General features: G+C 42.9%; 1 protein-coding gene across 1 annotated transcript in view; it reads left to right on the top strand.

The window, feature by feature from the left end:
* The window catches only part of LOC148035220 (uncharacterized), a 104,863-nt gene that overhangs the window by 42,827 nt on the left and 36,170 nt on the right, over positions 1-25,866 (top strand). Inside the window, exon 4 of the mRNA XM_087680179.1 lies at positions 16,907-17,103. Within this exon, the coding sequence (XP_087536305.1) occupies positions 16,907-17,103 (197 nt within the window). The remainder of the gene's footprint in view (positions 1-16,906; positions 17,104-25,866) is intronic.

A 25,866-nucleotide genomic window follows, 5' to 3' on the forward strand; every position in this document is an offset into this window, starting at 1 on the left:
GAAATTCTTTCAATTTCATTGAAATAAGTACACGCAGGACTTGGAAAATTTGGGGATTTGTCTATGTCTAGATTTGGTACGAGCAAGATACAACAGTGATATTTGTCTCAAAAATTCCAAGAATTTGAGACATTTTATCCCCGACATTTGGGGTTTTTTTTATGTATATGCACAAATTGGGCTGAAATTTACCCAATTTCTCGACATTTATGCACATTGGACCTCGTGTAATTTGGGGCTTTTGTAGTTTGGGCAAAATTTGTGCACCATTTGGTCATTTTACATACATGCAAGCTCAATTCCATGCAATTTGGATATCCAACACTTGCAAAATTTGGGGGTTTTGCTGAAATTGCTCTATTTTGTCAAAATTGGCCTGTTCTATGCATGACAGAGAAAATGCAGATGTGTGGTTGATGCTTGCAGCTAAAATTTGGGATTTCTCATGTAATGTGATGCATATGGCCTTGGAATAGCTGTAATCAGTTGTGGAATGCTGTAGCACATGGTTTGGTGCTTTTGAAAATTTAATTTCAGATCTGAAATCTTTGCTTCTACGTGGTCATTTATTGCTGGTTGGTACTTGTTTGTACCTTGGTCATTTGGATGACAATTTGGGTCTGCATTTGCTGTTTTTTTTTTCTTTTTTGGTCACATTTGGGCTGAAAATCATGGCTGGCAGCAGTGATAGCAGTAATCTCATGCACATAAAGAAGCTTGAAGGAGCACATAACTTTGCAGTTTGGCAAAAACGGTGCTACAATATCCTGTTGCAAAAGAAGCAGGCAAAGCCGATTAAAACCAAAGGGGCAAAGCCTGCGGACATGGAACAGGAAGATTGGGATGAGTTTAATGAGCTTGCACGCTCAACCATCAAGCTATCAATTTCTAATGCCTTGCTGTTTAACATTGAAGGTTTGGGTTCTGCATATGCTATATGGACTAGACTGGAAGAATTGTATGGACAGAAGAGTGCTGCAAGCAAAGTGTATTGGTTGAAAAAGCTTATGGATTTGCGTATGAAAGAGGGTACAACAATGTCTACTTACTTGAGTGAGTTTAACTCTATTTTCAGCCAGTTGGTTGCCTTGAAGTTCTTGATTGATTAAGAATTTAAGGCTACATTCTTGCTTTGCACTCTTCTAGAGAGTTGGGATATATTCAGGGCAGCTATGAGCAATTCGAATGCGATTCTTTTGTATGCTGACGTAGAGAGTACTCTACTTATGGAGGAAATGAATCGGCAGAACAATGCATCCAGTAAGTCTTCTAGTGCTTTGCATACTAGGGGCAGATCACAGCAGAAAGGAAAATGTGATAGCAAGGGACGCAGTAAATCACGTGGCAAAGATGTTGAATGCCACCATTGTGGTAAGAAGAGTCACTTTAAACGTGATTGCTACAAATGGAAGAAAGAGAAAGGAAAGAGCAAGAAGACAGATGATAGCAAGGAAGAGAAGAAAGAAGGTCAACCCAAGGATAGCAATGTCAAAATTGAAGAAGTGAATGTAGTCACTCATGACAGTGAGGACAGTGGGAATGACGTACTCTTGGTCTCTTCACACTTTGGTGCACATGCTTTACTTGCAGATATTGATGAGGACATGCATACCTGGATTCTTGATTCAGGTGCTTCCTTTCATATCACCCTTCATCAAGAGTGGTTCTCTGCCTATATAGGGGGTTGACATGGTGTTGTCCATCTTGGGGACAACTATGCATGTGACATTGCAGGTATTGGCAGTGTGCAGTTGCAATTTCAGCATGGCTCTGTCTTCACACTTCAACATGTACGACATGTACCTCAGCTCGCACAGGGCAGCTAGATGATGATGGTTTTCATATCACCTTTGGTGATGGAAAGTGGAAGATCTATAAGGGATCTAGGGTGATTGCCAGAGGTTGTAAAAGTGATACTTTGTATCCTCTCCATGTATCTAGTGTGAGTGATCATGTTGTTGCCGTGATCGAGCAGCTAAGCGTTTTTTTGTGGCATGGCCAATTGGGACACATGAGTTGAACAGGAATGAAAGTGCTTTCTCGTTTGGGTTACTTGCCTTGTCTTCGTTATGCTAATTTTGAGCATTGTGATCATTGTATTCATTTATGGTAAACATGCACAGACGTCTCATAAAAAATTTATTTGTTTGAAATCTTCTCCTCTAGAGTTAGTACATTCAGATATATGTCAGATACCAGGATTATCTTTAGGGGGAAGGAAATATTTTGTCACCTTTGTCGATGATGCTATATGAAAGGTTTGGGTTTATCCTATTCGTAGCAAGGATGAAGTGCTTGACAAGCTCAAAAAATTCTTAGCATTAGTTGAAAATCAAACTGATAAGACACTCAAGTGTCTTTGCTCTGACAATGGTGGGGAATATGTGGCCAAGGCCTTTCAAGCATTTTGTGATAGCAAAGGGATAAAGAGGGAGCTCACTGCCCCTCATAATCCACCCCAAAATGCAGTTGCAGAGCGTATGAATCGGACCATACAGGATAAGGTCCGTACAATGCTGTCTCATGCTGCATTACCCCATGGTTTTTGGGCAGAGGCTGTTATGACAGCCATACACTTATTTAATTGGTCACCAAATAGGTCTTTGGGGGGCGGAGTTCCCCAAGAAGCGTGGTCGGGCAAACCACCTTCATATGCTCATCTGAAAGATTTTGGCTGCGAGACTTTTGTGCACATTCGTAAAGAAAAACGCAGCAAACTTGAGTCAAAGTCTTGTAAATGCATTTTCCTAGGATATGGTGATGAGGGTGAAATGGGGTATAGACTGTGGGATCTCGAGAAAAGGAAAGTAGTACCCAACAATGATGTTATCTTCCAGGAAGATCGCATGCATAAACAGTCCGAAAAGACTAAGGAGGTTCGTAGGGTTGTATTTTGGGAAGAAATACATTTTGGACAGCAAAATGTGCCCGCTATACAGCAGCGAATACTTGCTGTAAATTAACTTGTAAATGCAGAAAATAATGCTGGAAATGATCAGCTAGCTATTGCCCATGATAATGAGCCACTACATGTGTAGGAATAGCCAAGACAGCAAGCTGTTAATGTTGATTTGCAAGTTGAAATGCTAGGACAGCAAGCTGAAAATGCTCAACAGCCAGCAAACAATGAACATTGGGTTAGGAGATCGTCTAGGGCTACTAGACAACCTGATAGATTCATTCTTGGTGCAAATAATGTGGCTGATTATGTCATGTTGACAGACTGTGGTGAACCATCTTCCTTTAAGGAAGCAATGGATAGATAGGATAGCAAGAAATGGTATAAAGCCATGTTGTCAGAGATGGAATCTCTGGAGTAAGATGGCACTTGGGACTTGGTGCAGTTGGCTAAAGGGCAGAAAACACTTCCGTGCAAATGGGTTTATAAGATGAAGGTCACTTTTGGTTCCTTACCAAAGTACAAAGCAAGATTGGTTGCGAAAGGATACAAGCAGGAACATGGAATTGACTTTGATGAGATCTTCTCTCTACATTGAGAACCATTTTGGGCTTGGTTGTAGCTGAAGATAGGAGCTCAGATAGATGGATATAAAGATTGCATTTTTACATGGTGATTTACATGAAGATATATATATATGCAGTAGCTTGAAGGGTTTGTGGAAAAAGGAAAAGAGAAGATGATATGTAAACTCAAAAGGAGTTTTTATGGGCTGAAACAAGAACCAAGAGAATGGTATCATAAATTTGATACATTTATGCAATCTTAAGGTTTCTATAGAAGTCAAGTAGATCTCTGCTTGTATACTAAGAAGACAACAGATGGTAGTTTGATTATCTTGGTTCTGTATGTTGATGACATGCTGATTGCTGGCAGGGATACTCATGCCTTGGATTCATTGAAGCAAAGTCTTCATGGCAGCTTTGACATGAAGAATCTTGGTGATGCAAATCACATTCTTGGTATGCGAATACTTAGAGATAGGTCAAAAGGATTGCTCTATCTATCTTAGTAGGAGTATAACTCCAAGGTTTTGCAACGTTTCAATATGGATGGGGGGAAAACAATTGGGGTTCCATTGCCTTGATATGTGAAACTGAATGTAGAGAATAGCTCTACATCTGATGATGAGAAGGCTGAAATAGCCAAGATACCATATGCTTCAGCAATTGGCAGTTGGATGTATGCTATAGTTGCTACACGTCGTGACATTGCCTTACGCAGTGGGAGTGGTTAGCAGATACATGACAAACCTTGGCAAAAAGCATTGGGATGCAATGAAAGGTATTATGAGATACCTCAAAGGCACAAAGGAGTTGTGCATTTGCTTTCGAAAGCAGAAGGCATTTGTTGTTGGCTTTACGGATGCAGATTATGCTGGTCATGTGGATTGCAGAAAGTCCACTTTTGGGTATGTGTTTACTTTCACAGGAGAAGGAGTCTCTTGGATCTCAGAGCTACAAAAATGTGTCGCATTGTCTACTACAGAGACAGAGTATGTGGTTGCCACTGAGGCATGTAAGGAGGCTTTATGGCTTTTACGTCTGGTGGGAGAGCTTGGCATCACAAAGTTACATGTTCTCCATTGATAGCCAGAGTGCTATCATGCTAGCACGGAATCTTGTCTTCCATGCAAAGACAAAGCACATATAGGTGAAGTACCACTTAATTAGAGATGTACTTGACAACAAGAGCATTGAGCTTGTCAAAGTGCATGCAGATGATAACCCTGCAGACCTTCTTACGAAGGGTCTTCCAGCAGAGCGGTTTGCTCATTGCCGACAGATGATGGGAGTTGGATAGATATATGTATTTCAGCTTTGTACATACCTAGACTTAGCTGATTCTTTTCTCCTCTTAAGGCTCATTGCGTTTAGGTGGGAGGTTGTTGGGAATAAAGGCCCTTGTGCCTTTTAAATGTGCTAGGGTGTGAACACATCCTTAGCACTTGCACTTACACATATATGTCTATCTAAAAACCTAAAGAGGTACACTTGTCATTGTACCCAAGAATCGTGTACACTCTCTACTCTGCTTTCTCTCACTCTCTCTCTCTCTCTCTGCACGTAAGGAACACCGACTGTCTTAATCTTTATGCTTCCCGGTCACTACATATCGAGCCGTGTTTTCTACCACATGTGAGATTGTGTAGCTTTGAAGGTTATTGGGGGACATTGGCTACTCGTAGTTAGGTCCTACTACACTTTATTGTGACAATGAGAGTTACATTGCTTTGGCATAGAACCCTATCTTCCATGCTAGGACGAAGCACATTGAGATCTAGTACCATTTCATTTAAGAGAAGTTCTTGGATGAGACCATTGGTATACTATATTGTAATATTGAGGACAATCTTTTAGACTTGTTTACAAAAATGCTTCCATAGGTTTTACTTTGAGAACATTCTAGATCTCTTAGCCTTATGCCTTGTCCAGGATCTTGAGAGGGGGTGCTAGAGATATAGTCATCCCTTGGTTAGGGGTGTGTTAGATATGGCTAGTTTTCATGTATTTCTTGTCAATTTGGGTATTCTAGAGTAGTTGCCTATAGTCTGGCATTGTCGTTTTGCAGTTTGGGTAGGTGCCATTAGTTGTGGGTTGTTGGATAGATGCCATGTGGCATGTTGGACGTTTTTCACACAATCAATTAGTCGATGCAGTTACTATAGCAGTTGGCATATGACCAATTGGCTGCATTTAATGCTGCTGACATGCACATATTATCATTGTTTTTTGTGCCTGCCATCCCAGCCCACAATAGATCATATTTTTGTGTAGACTTTGTGGTTCACAGCTGGTGAGTTTGTCAAGATGGAGATACGCAAACATAAGCACTGCGCCCGTGTATATTATGCTTCCCTTATTCAGTATTCCTTCATTGCAAATCTTATGTTTCCTTCTCTCTCTCTCTCTCTCTCTCTCTCTCTCTCTCTCTCCATGTTCACTCTATCTCTCAGTCCTAGTCATACGCTTTTGCATTGCTGCACTCTGACATGTAGGAATAGGTTGAGAGTGTCCAAAAGGTATCGATGGAGGAGGCACTAGAACTCTATAGTCCAAGTGTCGGTTTGGACATTGGAATATAACGGGTAGGTCCACTAGATATAGGCATGTGGGAAAACTATGGTACCAATTGGTCCACACTTGGTGAAACAGCCCCCTAGGATCCAACCTGCACACAAGACATGGCACAAGCCATATCCACAAATATAAGGATTGGATATTAGACTCACCTCCAAGCCACAGAGCCAAACAGGCTCACCCCTTAGCTTGGGAGGTAGGAGGACTCTATGTCACAGCCACATCTCAAGGGTCGGTGCCCCATGCGACTAGCTTATGCCATCCTTGTGTATGCATGTATCAATCTATGGGCCAGAATTTCAAGAGTGGTGATTACACATGAATTTGCACAATAGAGCCTTGAGTCCTATTTATAGAACTTGGCTGCCCTAACCCGGTGTAAACGCCCCGAACAATGTAGTATGCTTAACAATTATGATATTCGCTGTTTTCGAGATTTAATATAAAAGAGAATGAACACTTAAAGCTGAAAATGAAAATTACTCACAAAATTACAGCCATGAAAATGTAAAAGTAATGGAGACAAGATTGAGGGTTGAAGATGGGCAACAAACCCCCCCGGAAGGAATGAATTTCTGCTCAACCCAAGTCCCTTAGGGAAGAGCTCAGTTACAATCAACCTGAGAGTGAGGAGAAGTAATTCTCACTCTCACAAGATCATGCAAAGATGTACAAACACACATGCATTATCTATTATGCAATGATAAGAACTGATTTCTTTACAGTATAAGAGAAGAAAGAGGGGAAATCAGCCTTTCTCCATCGTTGATCAGTAGTACATGGATAGGGCTTGCTTCTTGTTGCTAAAATGATAGAAAGAGCTCGAGAAGGAGGTGCTGTAATGAATTTACAGGCTTGCTGTCCTGTAAAACAGCAGTGATAGAAGAGGGAATATGGAGGAATTTGATAATGGAGAAGTGGGGGATGATGATGGGGATGGATGGGGCCAGTTTCTGGCTATCAGTGGGTGCTGTACACCAGTTTACAGCAAAGAAAAATGATGCTGAATGAAGAAAAACGAGCTCTTATTTATAGGAGGGAAAAGAGCTAGTACAAAAGGGGAAAGTGGAGTAGCACAAGACAAGTGTCCAGCCACATGTCATGAGATGTGACAAGTGGTGGGACACTTGGAAACTTGTGTGACAAGTGTCTTGACACTTGTCTCTTCTCTATGGCCTTCCTTTTTGGGCTGAAAACTGTTAAGAATAGAAACAACCAAACTTAGTAAGTACAGTCAGAGTACAGAATTTACTATTTTTAGAATGACATCCCTATTTTTTAGGACTAGCATTTTTAGGCTAATTCGAGTCTCCTAAAATTTAGGGACCCCCCAATATGGATGTCATATAAAAGCTTTTTCCGTGTACATCGCAAAAAACGGTATCAGAATCTTCATGTGACTTTCCTATGCAAAGAAATGTGTAGTTCAAGCTTTTAGCCCACACATGCACATTGTACAAGCATTTCATGATCATGCCATCTTGTTGATTGTAACTGTTTGTTCTGGCGGATCTAGCCCACACTTCAAGGCTTCAATTCTTTCTGTGTGCGAGTCTAACCGTGATATGCATGAGTTTTGGTCACAGGCGCCCAATCGGGCCATATAGGTGGAAGTGTGAACTATCTTTTCTCTAACCCACTGCGTGGGTCCACCATAACCTGTGACCACTCATCAGTGGCCAGCTCCAATGCACTTTCTTTATATCTAATTAGTGCAAAGGAAACAAATTTTTTTAATAAGTCATTATATAGAAAAATTAGTGAAAAAGGATACAAATTTTGTTTCTATAGAGTTGTGATACCCGGAAGTAGTACATTTGCACTAAGTCACTTCATGACCAATGTGATCAATGGTACTTACGCCCATCCGGGTGTCCAAGGATATAGGACTTCCCCCCTTTTGAATGACTGCTATTCTTAGCAATGTTCTCAGAGACGAAGTCAGGATAATGACTCTTCAATGAACGTACTGACTCCCAAGTAGCCCTTGCCTCTGGGCGGTTTTTTCACTTGATCAAATACTTCACATAAATGGTCCAATGGGAATGCTCAATCCTATGTTTGAGAACCAATTCAGGCTCACATGAAACGTATTGAGAGGTGTCCTTGAGCTATGGGATTTCCTCAATTGGAACAATCAATTCACCTTGCCCTAGTCGTTCTTTCAAACGACGAACATGGAACATAGGGTGAACTTGGATTTCTGAAGGTAAACCAAGCTTGAAGGATACACAACTTATCTTCTTAGTAATCTGGAAAGGACCACAATACCTCAATGATAATTTATAGTACTTGTCGATAGTCGTTGAATCAAAGTCCTTTGGGACTTTAAAGTAAACCCACATGCCCTCTTGTAGCTTTCAAGAAGATATGTTGGTTAAGATAAAAGGTGCCACGATCCTCGGCGGTTTTAATATTTTCCTTTGCAATTGTTAACACTTCTTGCATATCATGTAGGAAGTTGACCACGAATTGCATTTTCATCCTCTTGCTCTCAATGACAATCGGTGGTTTTGGCTCATAACCGTACATAAGCATAAATAAGCTATAACCGGTAGGTGAATTCTTAGCATTGTTACAAGCAAGGTGGAAGGCCCATAAGAGGAATTGAAGGCTATATAGTAGAACAACATGTGGTGTCTTGTGCCTAGGTTTGGTCATTGCAAAGTGATCGGAGTGAAGTGGGTCTTCAAAACAAAGTATCACAGTGATGGCATGTTGGATGACACAATGCTCACTTGGCAGCCAAAGATTTTCCTCAAAGGCTTGGCATAGAGTTTGATGATACTTTTGCTTCTACTAGACAAATGGCCACCATTCCCACCATACTTGCCATTGCTAGCCATTTTCAGTGGCCGATCTACCTGCTAGATGTAAAACCACCCCTTTTGAATGGAGATTGAAGGAGGCAATCTATGTTGAGCAGCCTCTTGGGTTCGGGTCTTCAGATGGTAAGATGTGCAAGTTGAAGAAGGCTCTCTATGGCCTTAACCAGGCTCCTTGTGCATGGAATGAAAAGATTGATACTTTCCTAAGAGAGAAGTTGGGGTATCAAAGGGCTGCCTATGTTCCTAATCTGTATGTTCACATTGTAGTGGGAGAGTGTGTGGTGCTCATGCTCTATGTGGATAACCTCGTCTTGATAGTTGACCATGCCCAGATGATTGGGTAGACCAAGATGCCCTTCATGGTTAGTTTGAGATGATAGACATGGACCTTTTACGATTCTTTTTGGGTCATGAGATATGGCAGATTGAGATCAGGATCTCTCTCTCAATAGTGGTATGTGCAAGAGCTTTTGATTGTGTTTGAGATGTCCGCATGTTGATAGATCTCTACTCCTGTGGATCCAAATTGGAAGGCCTCAACGTCTGCAAATTTGCTACTTGCTGATGCTTCCCGCCATTGATAGTTGATTGGATCTTTGATTTGGCTCCTTCGAGCTTGGATCGATCTTTGTTTTCTAGTTGATTGCTTGCATGGTTCACAATGAGTGCAAGAAGGTCCATTAGCAGACTGCCTTGTGAGTTCTTCACTTTCTCAGGGGAACTCTTGACCTTGGCATCTTCTATCCCGCATGTTTAGGAGACACTAGTGTGGTGTTGCAAGGATGGATAAATTCAGATTGGGTTGGTGATGTTGATCTTCGGCGATTATAGGATTTTGCTTTCTACTTGGTGTAGGTGTTATTTCTTGGAGCAACAAGAAGCAACTGATTGTTGCCCTATCATCTACGGCGATCAAGTACTGAGCAGTGTGTTCTACCACCTATGAGATTGTGTGGCTTTGGGGAGAGCTTGAATCCCCTTAGACCCAAGCTACTCCTCTTTTGTGTGACAATGAGAGTTGCATAGCTCGTGTGAAACCCATTGTTTCATGCAAGGACGAAGCACATAGAGATCTAGTATCATTACATCCATAGAAGATCTTGTATGGTACCATAGAGGTGGAGCATTGCAGGATGGAAAATCCATAGAAGATCTTGGATGGTACCATAGAGATGGAGCATTGCAAGATGGAAGACAACTTGGTGAACCTGCTCGCCAAAGCTCTTCCTCAGGCTGTTTTCAGACAACATTCTAGATCCCTTGGCCTCATTTTGCATCTAGGATCTGAGAGGGGGTGTTAGTGTGGGCATCTCTTGGACTAGGTGGGTGGGCCATGTGGATAGGGCACCAGCATGGGCAGCAGCATGGTCGCTGGCAGCAGGCACCTCATGGGTTGGAGTTGGGCAGCGGGCACAGGGCCCTTCGCAAAGGGTGGATGGGGCCAGATCAGGTAAGTGGGCAGGCCTGCCACGTGCCATTGTTGGCCGGTTGTAGTTGGCCATTTCTGGCAGGTAAGTGGGCAGGCCTGCCACATGGCAGCTGACCAGGCTTGCCATTGTCGACCATTTTTGGGCAGGCCGACTGCATGCTTTTGCTTCCTTTTCCCAGGCCTATTTAGGCCCATTGCAGGCTGCATCCTGGTCATTGTTGTGTGCAAAGAGTGAGGTCTTCCAGCTGTCTAAATTGTATACCTGCACAGCCTTGTACTCAGCATTTTGTTCCTTATTCATCATTTCAGTGTTCTGCTGTCTGTTAGTGTTCTGATGTCTCTCTCTTGGCACTCAGTGTTCAGCACGTTTGTTCAGTGCGAGCACACTCTTATGCAAGACAGCACTCTGACAGTTGGGAATACAGTGTGCATGTGTGATAGGTGGATTAATGCATGGAGAGCTTTCTTGAGGTGATGGTAGGAGTAGGGGTAGTGGCAGCCACAACTTAGGAGAAGTCATGGACAGCCTTCTTCATAAGATCCTGCTAGAGGAGGCAGTGACAGCAACATCAAATGAGAAGGCACTGATTTGTTCTCTTTCTTCTTGCTCTTCACCCCTTCATATTCAGCTGCCTTTTCCTACTATGGCAGCAGCATGGGCCCTTTTTGCTCTGATACTAATGCTAGGTATTTGGCAAGAGAGAATGACGAGCAGGTGGCCGTTGAGAATGTAGCTCTCCACACACACACACACGGGCATGCACAGAGAGAGAGAGAGAGAGAGAGAGAGAGAGAGAGAGAATTTAGGTCCACTAAGGACAAGTCTAATGGTTGATTCTTATAGCACAAAGAACTTCCTGTCTAAAAAGCGCTATAAAATGCAAGAACTAAACACCATAGAGCATAAGAATGATAAGGTGTTTAGAAAGCACCATATCCTAGGGCGCAAAAACAAGGTGCTTGAGAGAGAGAGAGAGAGAGAGAGAGAGAGAGAGAGAGAATTTAGGTCCACTAAGGACAAGTCTAATGGTTGATTCTTATAGCACAAAGAACTTCCTGTCTAAAAAGCGCTATAAAATGCAAGAACTAAACACCATAGAACATAAGAATGATAAGGTGTTTAGAAAGCACCATATCCTAGGGCGCAAAAACAAGGTGCTTGAGAGAGAGAGAGAGAGAGAGAGAGAGAGAGAGAGAGAGAGAGAGAGCATATGTAGCTGATCTTGAGATGCCTCCTCAACATGGTCGTGATGAAGGTAAAAAGGAGGTTCCTCAAGTGGGCCCTGAGTGTACTTCCCTTTCGGTTGACTGGAATGTGTCTTCTCGGGAAGATTCTTGGGTATCGGTGGTTAGATGTAATGCAAGACAAGCTTCTCGTTCGACTCCTACCCACCCATTGCCACACCCTATCACTGAGACCTTTCAATGCAGAGGTAGGGGGTTCTACATGAACCCTCAATCTTTACGTGCTCCGACTGGGGATGATAAAGGAATTTCAATTTTGCTTTGCTCTTTGATATGCAGGGGAGGCTTGTGCCTCCTAGGGATGCTTTTCGTTCACAGCAACAACAGTTTTCTTCTCGTGCTTCGATTGTTGTTTTGCAAAGGGCAGACCTTGTAGATGTAATCCGAAGTGAGATGGAAAGATTCCAGGCAGCCAAAGCTATAGATGTAAAAGGGAAAGGAAAAGCAGTGGTTCAATAGTTTTCTCATTTCCGATTTATTATGAGAATTGCTTTGTGGAATGTGAAGGGTATCTCTTCGCGTAGCAAGCAGTATCGGTTGTGGAAAGTTGTTTTTGTTGAAAAGTGGAATGTATTTTGTGCGGTGGAACATAAACAACATGCTTTGGGCAGATCCTCCTATGTTTATAAGGATTATGTTGTTTTTTTCAGTGGTCGAGCTCCATATAAATTTGGAGTTATGTTGGCTGTCAAATCTTGCCTGTAGCTATCCCTGGTTTCTCAAGACTCTCGAGGTCGATTTGTAATTTTGGAGATACTTTATGAGGGAGAGGTTTTGTGGTTGGTGGGCGTGTATGCTCCTTCCAAGGTAAGGGAGTGTCGTCAACTTTGGGATGACCTGCGCTACCTTTCCATGGCTTGCCAAGGTCTTGCCATGGGCGACTTTAATGCATGTCTATCTGGGGATTAGGCTACTTCTCTGCACTTAGTTATGGATGGTCCTGAGCGACAGACTTGGGATGCCCTTGTAGCTGGATCTTTGAAGCTGGACATGTGGTCTTGGATGTATCCATCACAATCTGGTTATACCTATCGATCTTTGCAACATCCTAACACCTGGGCCAGACTGGATCGGATATATATTTGTCAGAGTGATTCCTTTCTTCTTGCAGTTATTGACATGTGGGTGGAATGACAGCATGTCTTATTAGATCACTAGCCTTTGGTCTTGGAAATGACCCATAGACCTATTCATGTATTTAAGGCTCTTCTTATGTAGTTGCCACTTTGTTTTAATCAATCTTTTCTATAGCAGAATTAGTTTTTGGAATATGTTCAGCAACTGATTGCTTCCTTTAGCTTGAAGGTCCTATCTGGAGGGAGGGATGCATGGGCTGTTTTTAGGGACAATGTTCGACAATTATCCCGTCGGTATGGTATTCAACAGGCTTCCTCTTTAGGAGCTGAATTGCAGAATGCCCAATCTTTATTGGCCCACTTTTTGTCTTTAAGTCAATCAGGGGATTCTAATGATGAATTGATCACATGCATTGAATGGTTGAAAGGCAGGGTTCATTCTCTTCAAGAAAAGGAATATGAAAAATACAAACTGTTGGCCAGAGTAGAAACTTTATACGATAATAGGATAAACAGGGTGTTATGGTGATGGATCCGGCCTCCATCATTCATATGTGTGTCGACTTTTATAAGTCCTTGTTGGGTCCGCAAGAGAATTCTTCTGATGCTGTCCTCTCTGCTCGTCGCTATATTTGCGAGTTGGTAAGCAACTAGGTGAAACCAGAATGGGTGGACTTAATGGAGGCGGATATTTTAGAAGATGAAGTGGAAGAAGTGTTATCCCATCTACCCCGAAGGAAAAGCCTTGGTTGGGATGGACTTCCTAATGAGCTGTTTTCAGCTAATGTGTAGCAGCTTAAAGACCCATTGACTCTCGTGTGCCAGCAAGTGTGGAACTCCGGTACCATGGCATTCGATTGGAAGATTGCTGTCATTCGGTTGCTGCCCAAAGTTCCCTCCCCTACCTCTTTGAAACAATGGAGACCTATTTCCATTATGGGTTCATTATATAAAATCTTCTCCAAAATCATTGCGAACAGATTGCAGAAAGTTTTTCTGCACTTGGTTCATACACGTCAATATGGTTTCATTAAAGGTCGGAATATCATGCATAACATCTTGAATGTTCAATTGGGAATTGACTATGCTAAAGCTTCAGAACAAAAAGTAGTAATGCTTCAGCTCGATATTAAGAAGGCATTTGATTATGTTAGTTGGCTTTATTTGCAGAAATTATTGTCTACAATGGGATTTGGCCCTTGCATGGTTTCTCTTGTTGACACTATTGGTCAGGGAGTTGTAGCTCATTTTGCTCTTAATGGAGGGATCACGGAAGAAATTGCCTTATCTCGATCTCTTAGGCAAGGCTGCCCTGTCAACCCTTTGCTATTTGCTTTGGTCGCTCACCCGATGCTCTCATTGTTGGACAAGTTGGTTGATCAAGGTGAGATAGTTTGCTTGACTCTTTCCAATGGTACTCAACTTGTGGGTCAATCTTTGGCAGATGATTCTTTTATGTTCCTTAAGGCTAATTGCACTAATGTCAATCGGGCAATGGTGGCATGGAATCTTTTTGCTTTGGTATCTGGTCTTCATATTAATATGCAAAAATCTATACTTCTCTCCTGTACGGAGATTGATTTGCAGGCCTTGGGCTGGCATGGAATTGTGATCCCAAAGGGAAATATAATCAAACACTTGGGATATCCTGTTGGGGTGGAGGGAGCACCTCGGGCCTTACTGGATTGGATGGCCTCTCGGATTCATGACAGGTTCATGTACTGGAAATCTCAAGGCTGGCCTTTACATGTCAGATTGAAAGTTGCTCAAAGTATTAGGATTAGTATGATATCGTTCTTTTTGCCACTCCTTCCTTGGACTAAGAAGTCCCTTTTGGAACTTGTTCAGCCTATCAGGTTTATGTTGTTGAAAAAGAAGGGGAATCGGTTGGGTCAGGTTTGGATTTCGTGGCAGTATGTGACTACGCCTAAACGAATGGGGGGGAGCAGCCCTGTTGGATGTTAATTTGCATATGAAAGCCTTGAGGTTGGCCCTTTTGTAGGTGCTATGTGTCTAGAGTCATCCTTGGTCGGACATTGCAAAATGTTTCATTGAAAAGACTGGCATCTCTCATGGTAATACAGTTATTTGTGCCTCCTGGTGGAATGTGCTCAACTCCTCGAGGCCAATTAAGGCCACCCAGTCTTTTCCCCTTTCTCATTTGATTGCATCCTGGCAGGAGATCTTACGTTTTTTAGTTTGGCGCTCTCCTGAGATTCGCAAGGAGGTGAATTCGCTGCAAGGAGAGGTCTTAGCCTCCTCCAGGTTGTTGGATTGGCCGGACAAAGATTTCCATAGACTCAAGTTTAATCGGATGGTTCGTTTGGGGTTGTATACAGTTTCTGATGGTGTTATTCTTGGGCAATCCTGTCTTTACTCTTTTCGGCGTATTCGTCAACACTTTTGGTACCCCGTGGATATTGTGATATCTGGTCATCCATACAGGTCACACTTCATAGGTTTTCTCCTTTACCAATGCTATAGCCATTGTATCCATGGCGTGACTGGAAGTTTGTGATTCCGGATGATTTTGAGAAGAGGTCTGCTAACCAGATATACCATCAAATGGTGGAGGCCAAGAGATGGGTCACTACAAAGGTGAATAAATTATGGCATATTAGGGATGGCAAAAAGAAGTGGCAGGAAAGATTCCTTCAGCTTTGGAAGTCTAAGGTTCCCTATTAGGGAAAAGTCTTCTTGTGGAGACTGCTGATTGGTGGTCTTTCAACTGGAGAGGTGTTGCGTGCCCGAAAGATCTCTGCTGGTCGTTGTGTATTTTGCACTACATGTGATGAAACATTGCTTCATCTTTTTGCCTCTTGTCCAGTAGCGCGACAGATCTGGTGTTTTATTTCTCGCATCTGGCTCTCGGCGACTCAGCTCTAGATAACAGCCCGGTCATGGATTATGGGAAAGCTGCCCTCTGTGCCTTCTTTGCATTCTGATTATTCCTGTCTGTTCCAGTTCCTTAGATGGACTGCCTTGTGACATATTTGGCAAACTCGGAATGCCTTTCTTTTTGATTCGGCCTCGGGCATCCATGGTCATGTGGCCCATATTCAAGGTTTAATGCTATAGCAGATTTCTTCTATGATATCAGCTGACCTGGTTCTTCCTGACATTACTGCCCACTAGCTGGCCATTGTTCGCTCTACACCAGCAGTGTGATTTTCTCTTTGTGACTAAGTCCTAATAGTCTTTTGTCACTTTCTTTGAGGACCTGATGGTCTGATGCAACAGAAAGTAAAAGAGAAAGTAAGAGATACAGAGAGAATGCTGACCTGACGGTCTGATGTAAATATTTACTACTTAATTCAATTATCTTCACGAAACAAAAGAGAGAGCATAAGTAGAGTGATACAATTGACTAGAAAAGAAACCAGTTAGTAAAAGCCAAAAGCCAAAAGCAAATCTGAACTGATACTATCACAAGAGAAGAAGATATTGAAATGCCAAGAGGCTGAATAATGAAACATGACATGGGCGTCCATAATATACCCAAACATGGTAGAAGATATCGAGATGCCAAGATGCTGAATATTGAAACATGACACAGGTGTCCATAAAGTACCTAAACATGGTAGTTGTATACAAAGCCGAAAATACATGGGTTGGGCTTAGGGATGCAATAAATAAATAAACATACATACAGAGAGAGAGAGAGAGAGAGAGAGAGAGAGAGAGAGAGAGAGAGAACATATTCACTCAATCTTGTCTGATGGCAGCAAGCACTACAATTATGTGAAATGAGGTCTCCATAAAAGGGCCGTATGTTAAACAACATTATATAGTTGACTCTAATGTTGTGCAATTCTATTCAAATCTTCATTCTAACACATTTTTGGCAGGGGGAGTAAAGGTATGCTTGTGCACCATTTAAATACTTAATTGTATTTGTCATAAAATCGGACGTCAGATGAGAGGACCACATGTTAATGTACAATCATTGAAGTCTGAGGTAGTGGGCATGAAATAAGGGACATCTAAAGTGCATACATTATTATCTGAGAAAGATTCAATGTGATGTTTATTTTCAAGTTGATTTTTAATTGGTGGTTGACTAGCCTAACCATAACTGTATGTGATATTTATTAAAGATGATGTACTTGGTGTGCTACTATTTTTATCAGAGATTAATATAAGAGAGAAAATTTCCACACTTACTGCTTTGCCACAGCTCTGTTGTTAGACTTGCTAGACATGTAGGTTTTGATTGTCCTTGTACCTTTTAAGAGATCACCAAAAAGATGTAATATACTGGTTATCTAAATGAAATTCTCTCTGTGCAGATGGAAAGACTGGACGAGAAATTTCAAAGAGAGTTGAAGAATTTTGAGGCAAACATTAATTTGAGGGAGAAGAGACTTAGACAGGAGTTGGAACAGAATGAGAAGCGCTTGGAAGAAGAGCAGAATATTCGTAAAAAGGAGATTGAGAGTTTGAAACAGCGACTTCAGATGTTAACACAAGACTTAAAACAAATAGAGTGAGTTTACAAGAGCAGTTATTTCTTTTCACGATTTTCCTTGAAACTCTGAAGATTATATGTTGTTTCTTTTCACGATTTTCCTTGAAACTCTGAAGATTATATGTTCCCCTATTATATCCGTATTCTCTTCAAGTTTTTAGACAAATTGAACGCTAACAAAGAAAAAAATGAGAGGGAGAGCAAAAAGCTAGAAGAAAGTGTTGGGGTTAAAGGCGTCTCTGCCTAGCCGCCCGTGTATTATTACATCGACAGTACGCGCCACTGCACACTGTAGGTGGCAGGTGCCCGTCACCGTCACTTTATTCTTTATTCTTTTAGTGACAGTTTGAATAAAGGAAGGCGTGGTCACACATTGTGACTGTTGGAGTTTCCATTTGTGTCTCTCACTCTTTTTGCTCTTGCTCTCTACCATAGCTCACTTCCAAGCAAGCTTCGATCCTTCTCACCTTTCAATTGGTATCAGAGCGAGGCTTCCCGACTTCCCGAGCTTGGTTTGTGGCATTCTTAGCTTTCATTCAAATACCTACAGCATTGGGTCTCCTTCGCGGCAGCCATAGCTGACCTTCCCGAGCTCTCGTTACTCCTTGGCTTCCCGACCACCTTCCCGGCCTATTGAGACACCCTCAGGGCATTGCTACAGAGGCATTGAAGTGTTCTTTCAGTGCTTTTATTCAGTTCTCAGGTTGCAGTCAATCAGGGCAGCCATAGCTCAAATCCTTGGAGCTTGGATCTAGCTCCCTCTTGCATTTGGGCACTTGAGGCTTATTGTGGGCCTCCCTGGGCACCCCTTGGAGCCTCTAAGTACTACTATTGAGGCCACGTGGATGCACAGGAGTAGAAGAAGGGATCAACAAATTTGCGCCATTTTTTTGGCTGTTCTGGACAGCACACTACAGCAGCTCACCTACTCCTCATTGATGGCTATGTCATACTTCTTCGGGCTTGGCAATGCACTTGGCAATGGTCTCTAACTTTGGTTGAAGCCTCCTTGATCATTGATATCAGATTTGGGTCTGATCTGTACATTCCCAAGACTGTTTATAGCAGTCCCACAGTCATATTATGCAAAAGTAACATTGGCATGTAATGCTATGCTTGTTTGGGTACTTCTACTTAACCTGTTTGGTACCTATTGATGCCCGATTGTTTGGGGGATGTAAGGCTCATGTTATGCCATCATTTTGGACTGATTTTCTTGCTGAAAATACTCAGTTTTGAACAGCAAATCACTGCTGTACCACAGTGGGCTGAAGCGTGTTACTTCATGTTTGGTTATGCCTATTGGTTTCAGGTTATATCTTTGGGATATGCAATGAAGTATTGACCTTCGGGGTACAACATCGAGCTTGTCTTTGGTTCCGGCTCTTTATTTGAGCTTGAGCTTGGCTTTGGAATGCATTTGATACTCCATCTTAGATGTATATTTGGCATGTATGTTACCTATGTCTGACTGGTCTTGACATGCTTGGCCTATGCCACTGCTACACGCTAGTTACATTGTTTGGAGCCGATTGCTACTAGTGCCTTGTCTTGGCTTGCATCTGGCTTCCCGAAACTTACTTGGGATATTTCTTGGCTTGCCAGAGTTGTATTTGGGATACAATTGATGTCTATGGGTGCTCTACTTGGAGGCTACAGAGCCTATATGCTCACGATGTCTTATTGATGTCTAGTCTTGGATCTTTCATCATTGGTGCTCTCATATGCCTTTCTTGAGGTTCTTGGCTTTGATTCATACGGCTTTTGTGTCAGTGGGAGCATTGTTGGATGTTTGACAAACATTGAGTAGGTAGTTTATGCTATTGAGCTTTGAGTTTTTTGAGACTGGGATCTTCTTCACTTGGATGTTACCTGATTGATATGCCATGGTCCATATACATGTACTTGGGCTGATTTGGGCTTCACACTCCCTGAGTATGCACCTCTTTGTGTCAGGTCTTGCCAGTGTTGTGTACACTTTGCTCTATTACACAGGGGGTATGCCGGCTTATTGACGGATTCGTTTGACATGCTTGGGTGTTTGCTCGATGTCCGTATGACTGTCATATGGTGATTTATGTGTGCTTGATGCTAGTTATGCTTTTACAGTCAGTGGTTGACTTGGTGCATTGATTTTGCCTACAGTTTGCTCTCATTGTACCTGGCTGTAATTTATTACAGCAAGCAGTTATGTATGGACTGATGTGGAATTTTCATGCTGAATCATCTTGATTTTATGTACTTTTGATGGTACTTGGTGGGCAGCATTATTAGCTATCAGTTCGTGTTCACTTTACCTTGGTTTTGGTGGTATTTTTGGCTGTTTACAGCAGAAAACAGTAAGCAGTTTTGAACTATCTGCACTGTTTTGGACTGCATTATGGGTTCTTCTTCCACTGACAGCGCTATCTTCAACATCACTAAGCTTGATGGTACGAATTATGCCTATTGGAAGAGCCAAGTTTGGCAGGTATTGGTGCAGAAATCATAGATAAAGCCACTAAGGATGCATGGCGAGCAGCTTGAAACTATGATTGATGACGAATGGGATGAGCTTGATGAGTTATGCAAGTCCACCCTCATCTTGTCTCTCACTGAACATGTGCATTACAATGTGGTTGAGGAAGCACAAAGTGCTTGGCAACTTTGGGATAAAGTTAAGAACCTCTATGACAAGAAAAGTCCAGCAAGTCAGATGTATTGGTTGAAGCAGCTTATGGACCTGCGTATGAAGGAGAATATGACAATATCTGCTCATTTGAGCCAGTTCCATGCTATTCTCAAGAACTTGACTTCGCAGGGTGTTACCTTTAATGATGAGGTTACTTCGTTGTTTTTGCTTGGGACTCTAAGTGAGTCATGGGTTATATTCCGCATTGCCTTATGTGCTCTTGCTACTATTTTGAACTTGCCTGATGTAGAGAGTGCTCTTCTGCAAGAAGAGATCAACCGTAAGAACTTGGATGCCTCTCGTGTATCGCATGCTTTGACTGTTAGAGGTAGAGATGGTAATGGCAAGAATGACCGTGGGAATGGCGGTGGCAGAGACTCGTAGAAGTCTAGGTCTAAGTTGCGCAGCAAGTCGCGTGGGAGAAATGCTAATGTGACATGCCATCATTGTGGCAAAAAAGGTCATATACGCCCACAGTGTCATGAGTTGCGCAATGAGAAGCGCAAAGAGAAGGGGAAAAACAAAGTACAAGAAAAGTCCTGTGATCGCAGCATCATGCCTGCGAAATCCAGTGTGAAAATCGAGGAGATAAACGTCATGCAGACTGATGACTCGGATAAGGAGTATATACTTGCAGCTAGTTCTTGTGATGCTATGTCGTTGACAGATATTTACTCTAAGTATGTGCAATGCTGGCTTTTGGATTCCGGTGCTTCATTTCATGTTATACCGTGCCGTGCGTGGTTCCACTCCTATCGCACCGTCTCTGGTTCAGTTCACTTGGGTGATGACATGTCACTTGCTATTGTTGGCATCGGAGATGTATGACTGCAGTTCTCTACTGACAGTACCTTTCTGTTACAGAATGTACGTTATGTACGTGCGCTTACACGCAATCTTATATCTGCAGGGCAGCTTGATGATGTTGGATTTCATGTTTCATTTGGGAATTCTGCCTGGAAGCTCACCTGTGGCAGACTTGTGCTTGCTAGAGGTGCCAAAGCTGGCAGTCTCTATTCTCTTGTAGTTGATGGGTCCTTTGTTGACCATGTTTTATCAGTGGGTTTTATCCCACATGTATCTCTCTAGCATGCCTGTTTGAGCCATATGTCCTTGAAGGGAATGAAAATGCTTTCTGATTTGCAGTACTTACCACCCCTTGACTACGCATGTTTTGATTCATGTGAGCATTGTCTTTATGGCAAATAGACTAGGAATACGCATAAGAAGTCTGAAAGGACACGCATGAGTGAGCCCCTGGCAGTGGTACATTCCGATGTCTATGGGCCCATGCCCTGTCAGTCTATGGATGGTGCAAAGTATTTTGTGACGTTCATTGATGATTTTTCGCGTAAAGTTTGGGCTTACTCCATTAAGCTTAAGCCCAAAGTCTTGGCTATATTTCAGAGATGGTTTACATTGGTTGAGAACCAGACTGGGCATAGACTGAAATGCCTTAGGTCTGACAATGGGGGAGAATATGTGTCACGTGCTTTTGAGCAACTATGTGATGAGAGGAGTATTAAGCGTTAGTTGACCGCTCCCTATACCCTATCCCAGAATGGTTTGACTGAGCGGATGAATAGAACCATCCAGGAGTGTGTATGTAGTATGCTTAGCTATGCAGGCTTACATAGAGCTTTTAGACTGAGGCAGTCAGTACACTTATGTATGCCATAAATAGATCACCTTCTAGTGGTTTGGATTTCCAGGTTGCAAAGAAGGTATGGACTAGGAAACCTCCATCTTATGCGCATCTACGTGTCTTTGGATCTGAGGCATTTTGCCATGTGCCCAAAGACAAGCGTACTAAGTTGGATCCTAAGAGTGTCAAATGCATTTTCCTTGGCTATGGGGATGCATGCGAGATGGGTTATCGCCTTTGGGATTCGCAAGCGTGGAAAGTCATTCGCAGCCATGATGTAGTCTTCCATGGAGACAAGATGCATAGACAGCCTGAGAAGGTGGTAGAGATACGTAGGGTTATATTCCAAAAGGAGCCATGTGCTTCTGCACAGCCAGTTGGACAACATGCAACAGTAGTTGGTATATATGGCCAGGGTGTTTGACCGGCCGCAGAGCTTGCCATGAGATGGTCTACTAGAGATAGACGCCCATCTGATAGATTTGAGCTCTCGATGCATTATGTCTTGGTTACAGATGTAGGAGAGCCTCTTATCTATGATGAGGCTATGCACAGGGGTGACAGTCACTCCTGGGAGAGGGCTATGCAGTCTAAGATAGACTCCTTACATAAGAATATGACTTGGGATTTGGTTGCCTTGCCTCAGGGCAAAAAGACTTTGCCATGCAAATGGGTGTACAAGCTGAAAAGTACCCCTGGAATCCCCAAGCCGGCTTATAAGGCAAGACTTGTTACTAAGGGTTTTAAACAAGAGCATGGAGTCGACTTTGATGAAGTCTTTTCTCCTGTGGTCAAGATAACTACCCTACGCTTGGTTTTGGCCTTAGTCTTGCAACTTGACTTGGATATGTATTAGATGGATGTCAAGACTGCATTCTTGCATGGGGATTTGCATGATGAGATATACATGGAGCATCCTAAGGGCTTTACAGAACCTGGCTGGGAGCACCTACTGTGCAAGTTGAAGAAAAGTCTTTATGGCTTGAAGCAGGCACCTAGGGAATGGTATCATAAGTTTGATGCCTTTATGCAGTCATAGGGCTACAACAGGAGTGCTATGGATCCGTGTCTTTACACGAAGAAAGTCCGTGATGGCTCCTTACTTATTTTGGTACTTTATGTGGATGATATGCTGATAGCAGGGAAAGCTCATGATGAGCTAGATGCTCTTAAATCTTAGCTGAAGAAGAGCTTTGAGATGAAAGATTTGGGACAGGCCTCTCACATTCTTGGTATGCGCATTAAGCATGACAGACATCAGGGACTACTCTACCTCTTACAGAGGGAGTATATTCATAAGCTTCTTGAGTGTTTCCGTATGCAGGACGTAAAGCCTATTGGCTGTCCATTACCTTCTTATGTGAAGGTTTCATATGCCCATTGTCCACAGACGGATGAGCAGAGGGCTGAGATGGCCAAGATCCCTTATGCATTGGCCGTGGCCAGTTTGATGTATGTCATGATAGCCACTCGTCTAGATATTGCCTTTGCAGTTGGTGTTGTGGCATGCTATATGGCTACACCTGGCAAAAAGCATTGGGATGCCGTAAAGGGTATTATGAGATACCTGAAGGGCACAACATATATGTGTATTTGCTATGGCAGTCAGGATACAGGAGTTGTGGGCTACACAGATTCCGATTATGCAGGACATGTAGATAGTAGAAAGTCCACTTCCGGCTATGTCTTTACCTATGCTGGAGGTGCTATTTCTTGGATGTTCAGGGTTCAGAAGTATATTGTTGTCTCTACCTCTGAGGCCGAGTATGTTGCGGCCACTGAGGCTTGCAAGGAGGCCATCTGGTTGGGCAGTTTGGTTCATGACCTTGGGATTGATACTATACCTATGTTGCATTCGGATTCTATGAGTGCTATTTAGCTAGCCAAGAATCCGGTCTTCCATGCGAAGACGAAACACATTGAGGTGAGGTATCACTTTATATATGGGGTCGTGGAGGACAAGTCTGTTGACCTTATCAAGATCTCCATTGACGAAAATCCTGCAGATCTGCTCACGAAAAGCCTCACTAGTGAGCGCTTTGCCTTCCTCAGGAGATTGATGGGCGTTGGATGAGATGACGTTTTTCCTCATCCTGTTGTACATGTGTACATTGTACTGTCTTTTCTTTTTCTTTTCCCTCCTCATTGGGGCATAATCTTCGCAAAGCATTAGATGTTTGGACTCTCTTTGGTCATGCTTTTGGTCTTTATATCAATGCTTTGAAATCATCCATTCTCAGTTGCACGGAGTCAGATTTACAGTCATTGGACTGGTAGGGAATGGTTGTTCCCCGTGGTTCCATTGTCAGGTATCTTGGGTACCCTTTGGGTGTTGATATTTGGCCAAAGCAACTACTAGAGTGGATTTCACAGAAACTGGCAGCTAAGTTTCTGTATTGGAAGTCACAGGCTTGGCCCTTCCATGTTCGCCTTAAAGTGGCTCAGACAATTATGTTGCCAATGCTCACATATTTCTTGCCATTGCTGCCTTGGACTACTACTATATTGAATGCTCTTACTCAATACATTCGTTTCATGTTATGGAAGGACTCCTTGCATACAGACATTTCATGGATTTCTTGATCGCATGCATGTACCCCCAAATGCATGGGTGGTGGGGCTATTTTGGATGCTGAAACTCATATGCTGGCACTTCGTTGGTCTCTTTTTCGTACCATGTGCTTGGATCATCACCCGTGGATCTTTATAGCCCGTTACTTTCTTCAGGATCACGGGCTTGTGCATGGTAATACTCAAATTCGGAGCTCGTGGTGGCATGTTCTTAATGCAGACTCTCGGTTTTCTAGTCCTTCTTCATCCCTGCTTGCTTATTTGGTATGCTCGTGGAAATTGGTTCTCCAGAAGGCTCGGTGGCATCCAGCGGAGGACCGCTTAGATACTAACTTTTTTCAACTGGAATTGTTGGCAACCTTGCGATTACTTTCTTGGGAAGGCAAACATGAGCTCAGACCAAAATTTAACCGCATGGCACGTTTGGGCTTGACTTCAGTTGCAGATGCCACCCTTGCCAATCGCAATGTGTTGATAGCGTTTCGTACAGCCAGGAGGCTTTTCAGGATCCCTCGTGGATACCGTGATTTATGAGAACAGCTTTTGCTGGTGCTCCAGAGCAAACAACCCTTTCCTGCCCTTGCTTGGGATTATCCCTGGCAGGATTGGGACCTTGCAGGTCGGCTGAATTTGGAAAAGGCCTCAGCTAACTAGGTGTATCATCTTCTGATTAAAGATCATCAATGGCTGGTTACTAAAGCTAATACTGTATGGGGATTGCGTAAATCTTAGTCATGGTGGAAGGCAACTGTGATGGAGGGCTGGTTGAACAAGAAACGTTTCAAATGCAAGGTCTTTCTTTGGAGGGTGATGATTGATGGTCTTCCTCTTGCTTCAGTCCTTTCCAAGCGTCGAATCTCCAATGGCAATTGTTTCTGTTGCACCACCACTGTGGAATCGGCCCGTCATCGATTTATTTCTTGCCCTCTCGCTAAGAAAATATGGTCACTCTTGTCAACGGTTTTGCGCGCAGTGGTTGGTTTCTCGCTAAGCCCTTTTGATTGGGTTTTTGTACGGCCCAAATACCCCACACCGGCACAGTCGCATATGAAGATCTTGTTTCACTTTCTTAGATACTGGGACTACTGGCACAATTGGACCATTCAGAATGCTTTTCTTTTTGATTCAGCCTCTAATGTTCAAGGACATATTGCGAGGCTTAAAGGTCTCTTGCATTGGTAGATAGATCTCATTCGGCACTTTGACTTACTCCCTCGGGAGGACTCACTTCCCTGGCATATGGCAATTTCCTCTGCATCTTTGCCATGACTTTTGTAACTCTTTTGTTGTTTAGTACTTTATAAATATAACATCCATTACGAAAAAGAGAGAGAGAGAGAGAGAGAGAGAGAGAGAGAGAGAGAGAGAGAGAGGAATCAGCAAATATGGCCGGCCTTGATGCTGTGTTTCTGGACCGAATGGAAGCTACCCTTGCTCTAGATCTTGTGGCTGAGGATGAAGAGGAAATGATTTCTTGTTTGGAAGAAATAGTACTTTGTTCGGCATAGTTGCCATGAGTTTTGGAAATGGCGAAACAGAGTGAACCTCTTGCAGTGCACAACAACAACACACAAAGAGAGAGAGAGGATATCTTAAATGTACAAATGGCGATTGACTATGCAAGGCACTCTAATCAGGAAGTGGTATTGGTTCAATTGGACCTGGAAAAGGCTTTTGACTACTTAGACTGGTCCTTTGTTGCAAAACTCATGTCTACCATGGGCTTTGGCACTCGGATGTCCCGCTTGATCTACACCATTAGTGCTGTGGCTTCTTCGCGAGTTATGCTAAATGGTGGTGTTACAGCACCCTTTGTCCTTGCACGCTCTGTGAGACAGGGTTGTCCTCTGAGCCCTCTCTTCTTTGCCCTGGCGACTCATCCGGTTCTTTCGAT

This window comes from Lygodium microphyllum, chromosome 6 (assembly GCF_053477565.2).
Source record: "Lygodium microphyllum isolate KBCC chromosome 6, Lygodium_microphyllum_v1.1.10, whole genome shotgun sequence".
In the NCBI taxonomy this organism is placed as follows: domain Eukaryota; kingdom Viridiplantae; phylum Streptophyta; class Polypodiopsida; order Schizaeales; family Lygodiaceae; genus Lygodium; species Lygodium microphyllum.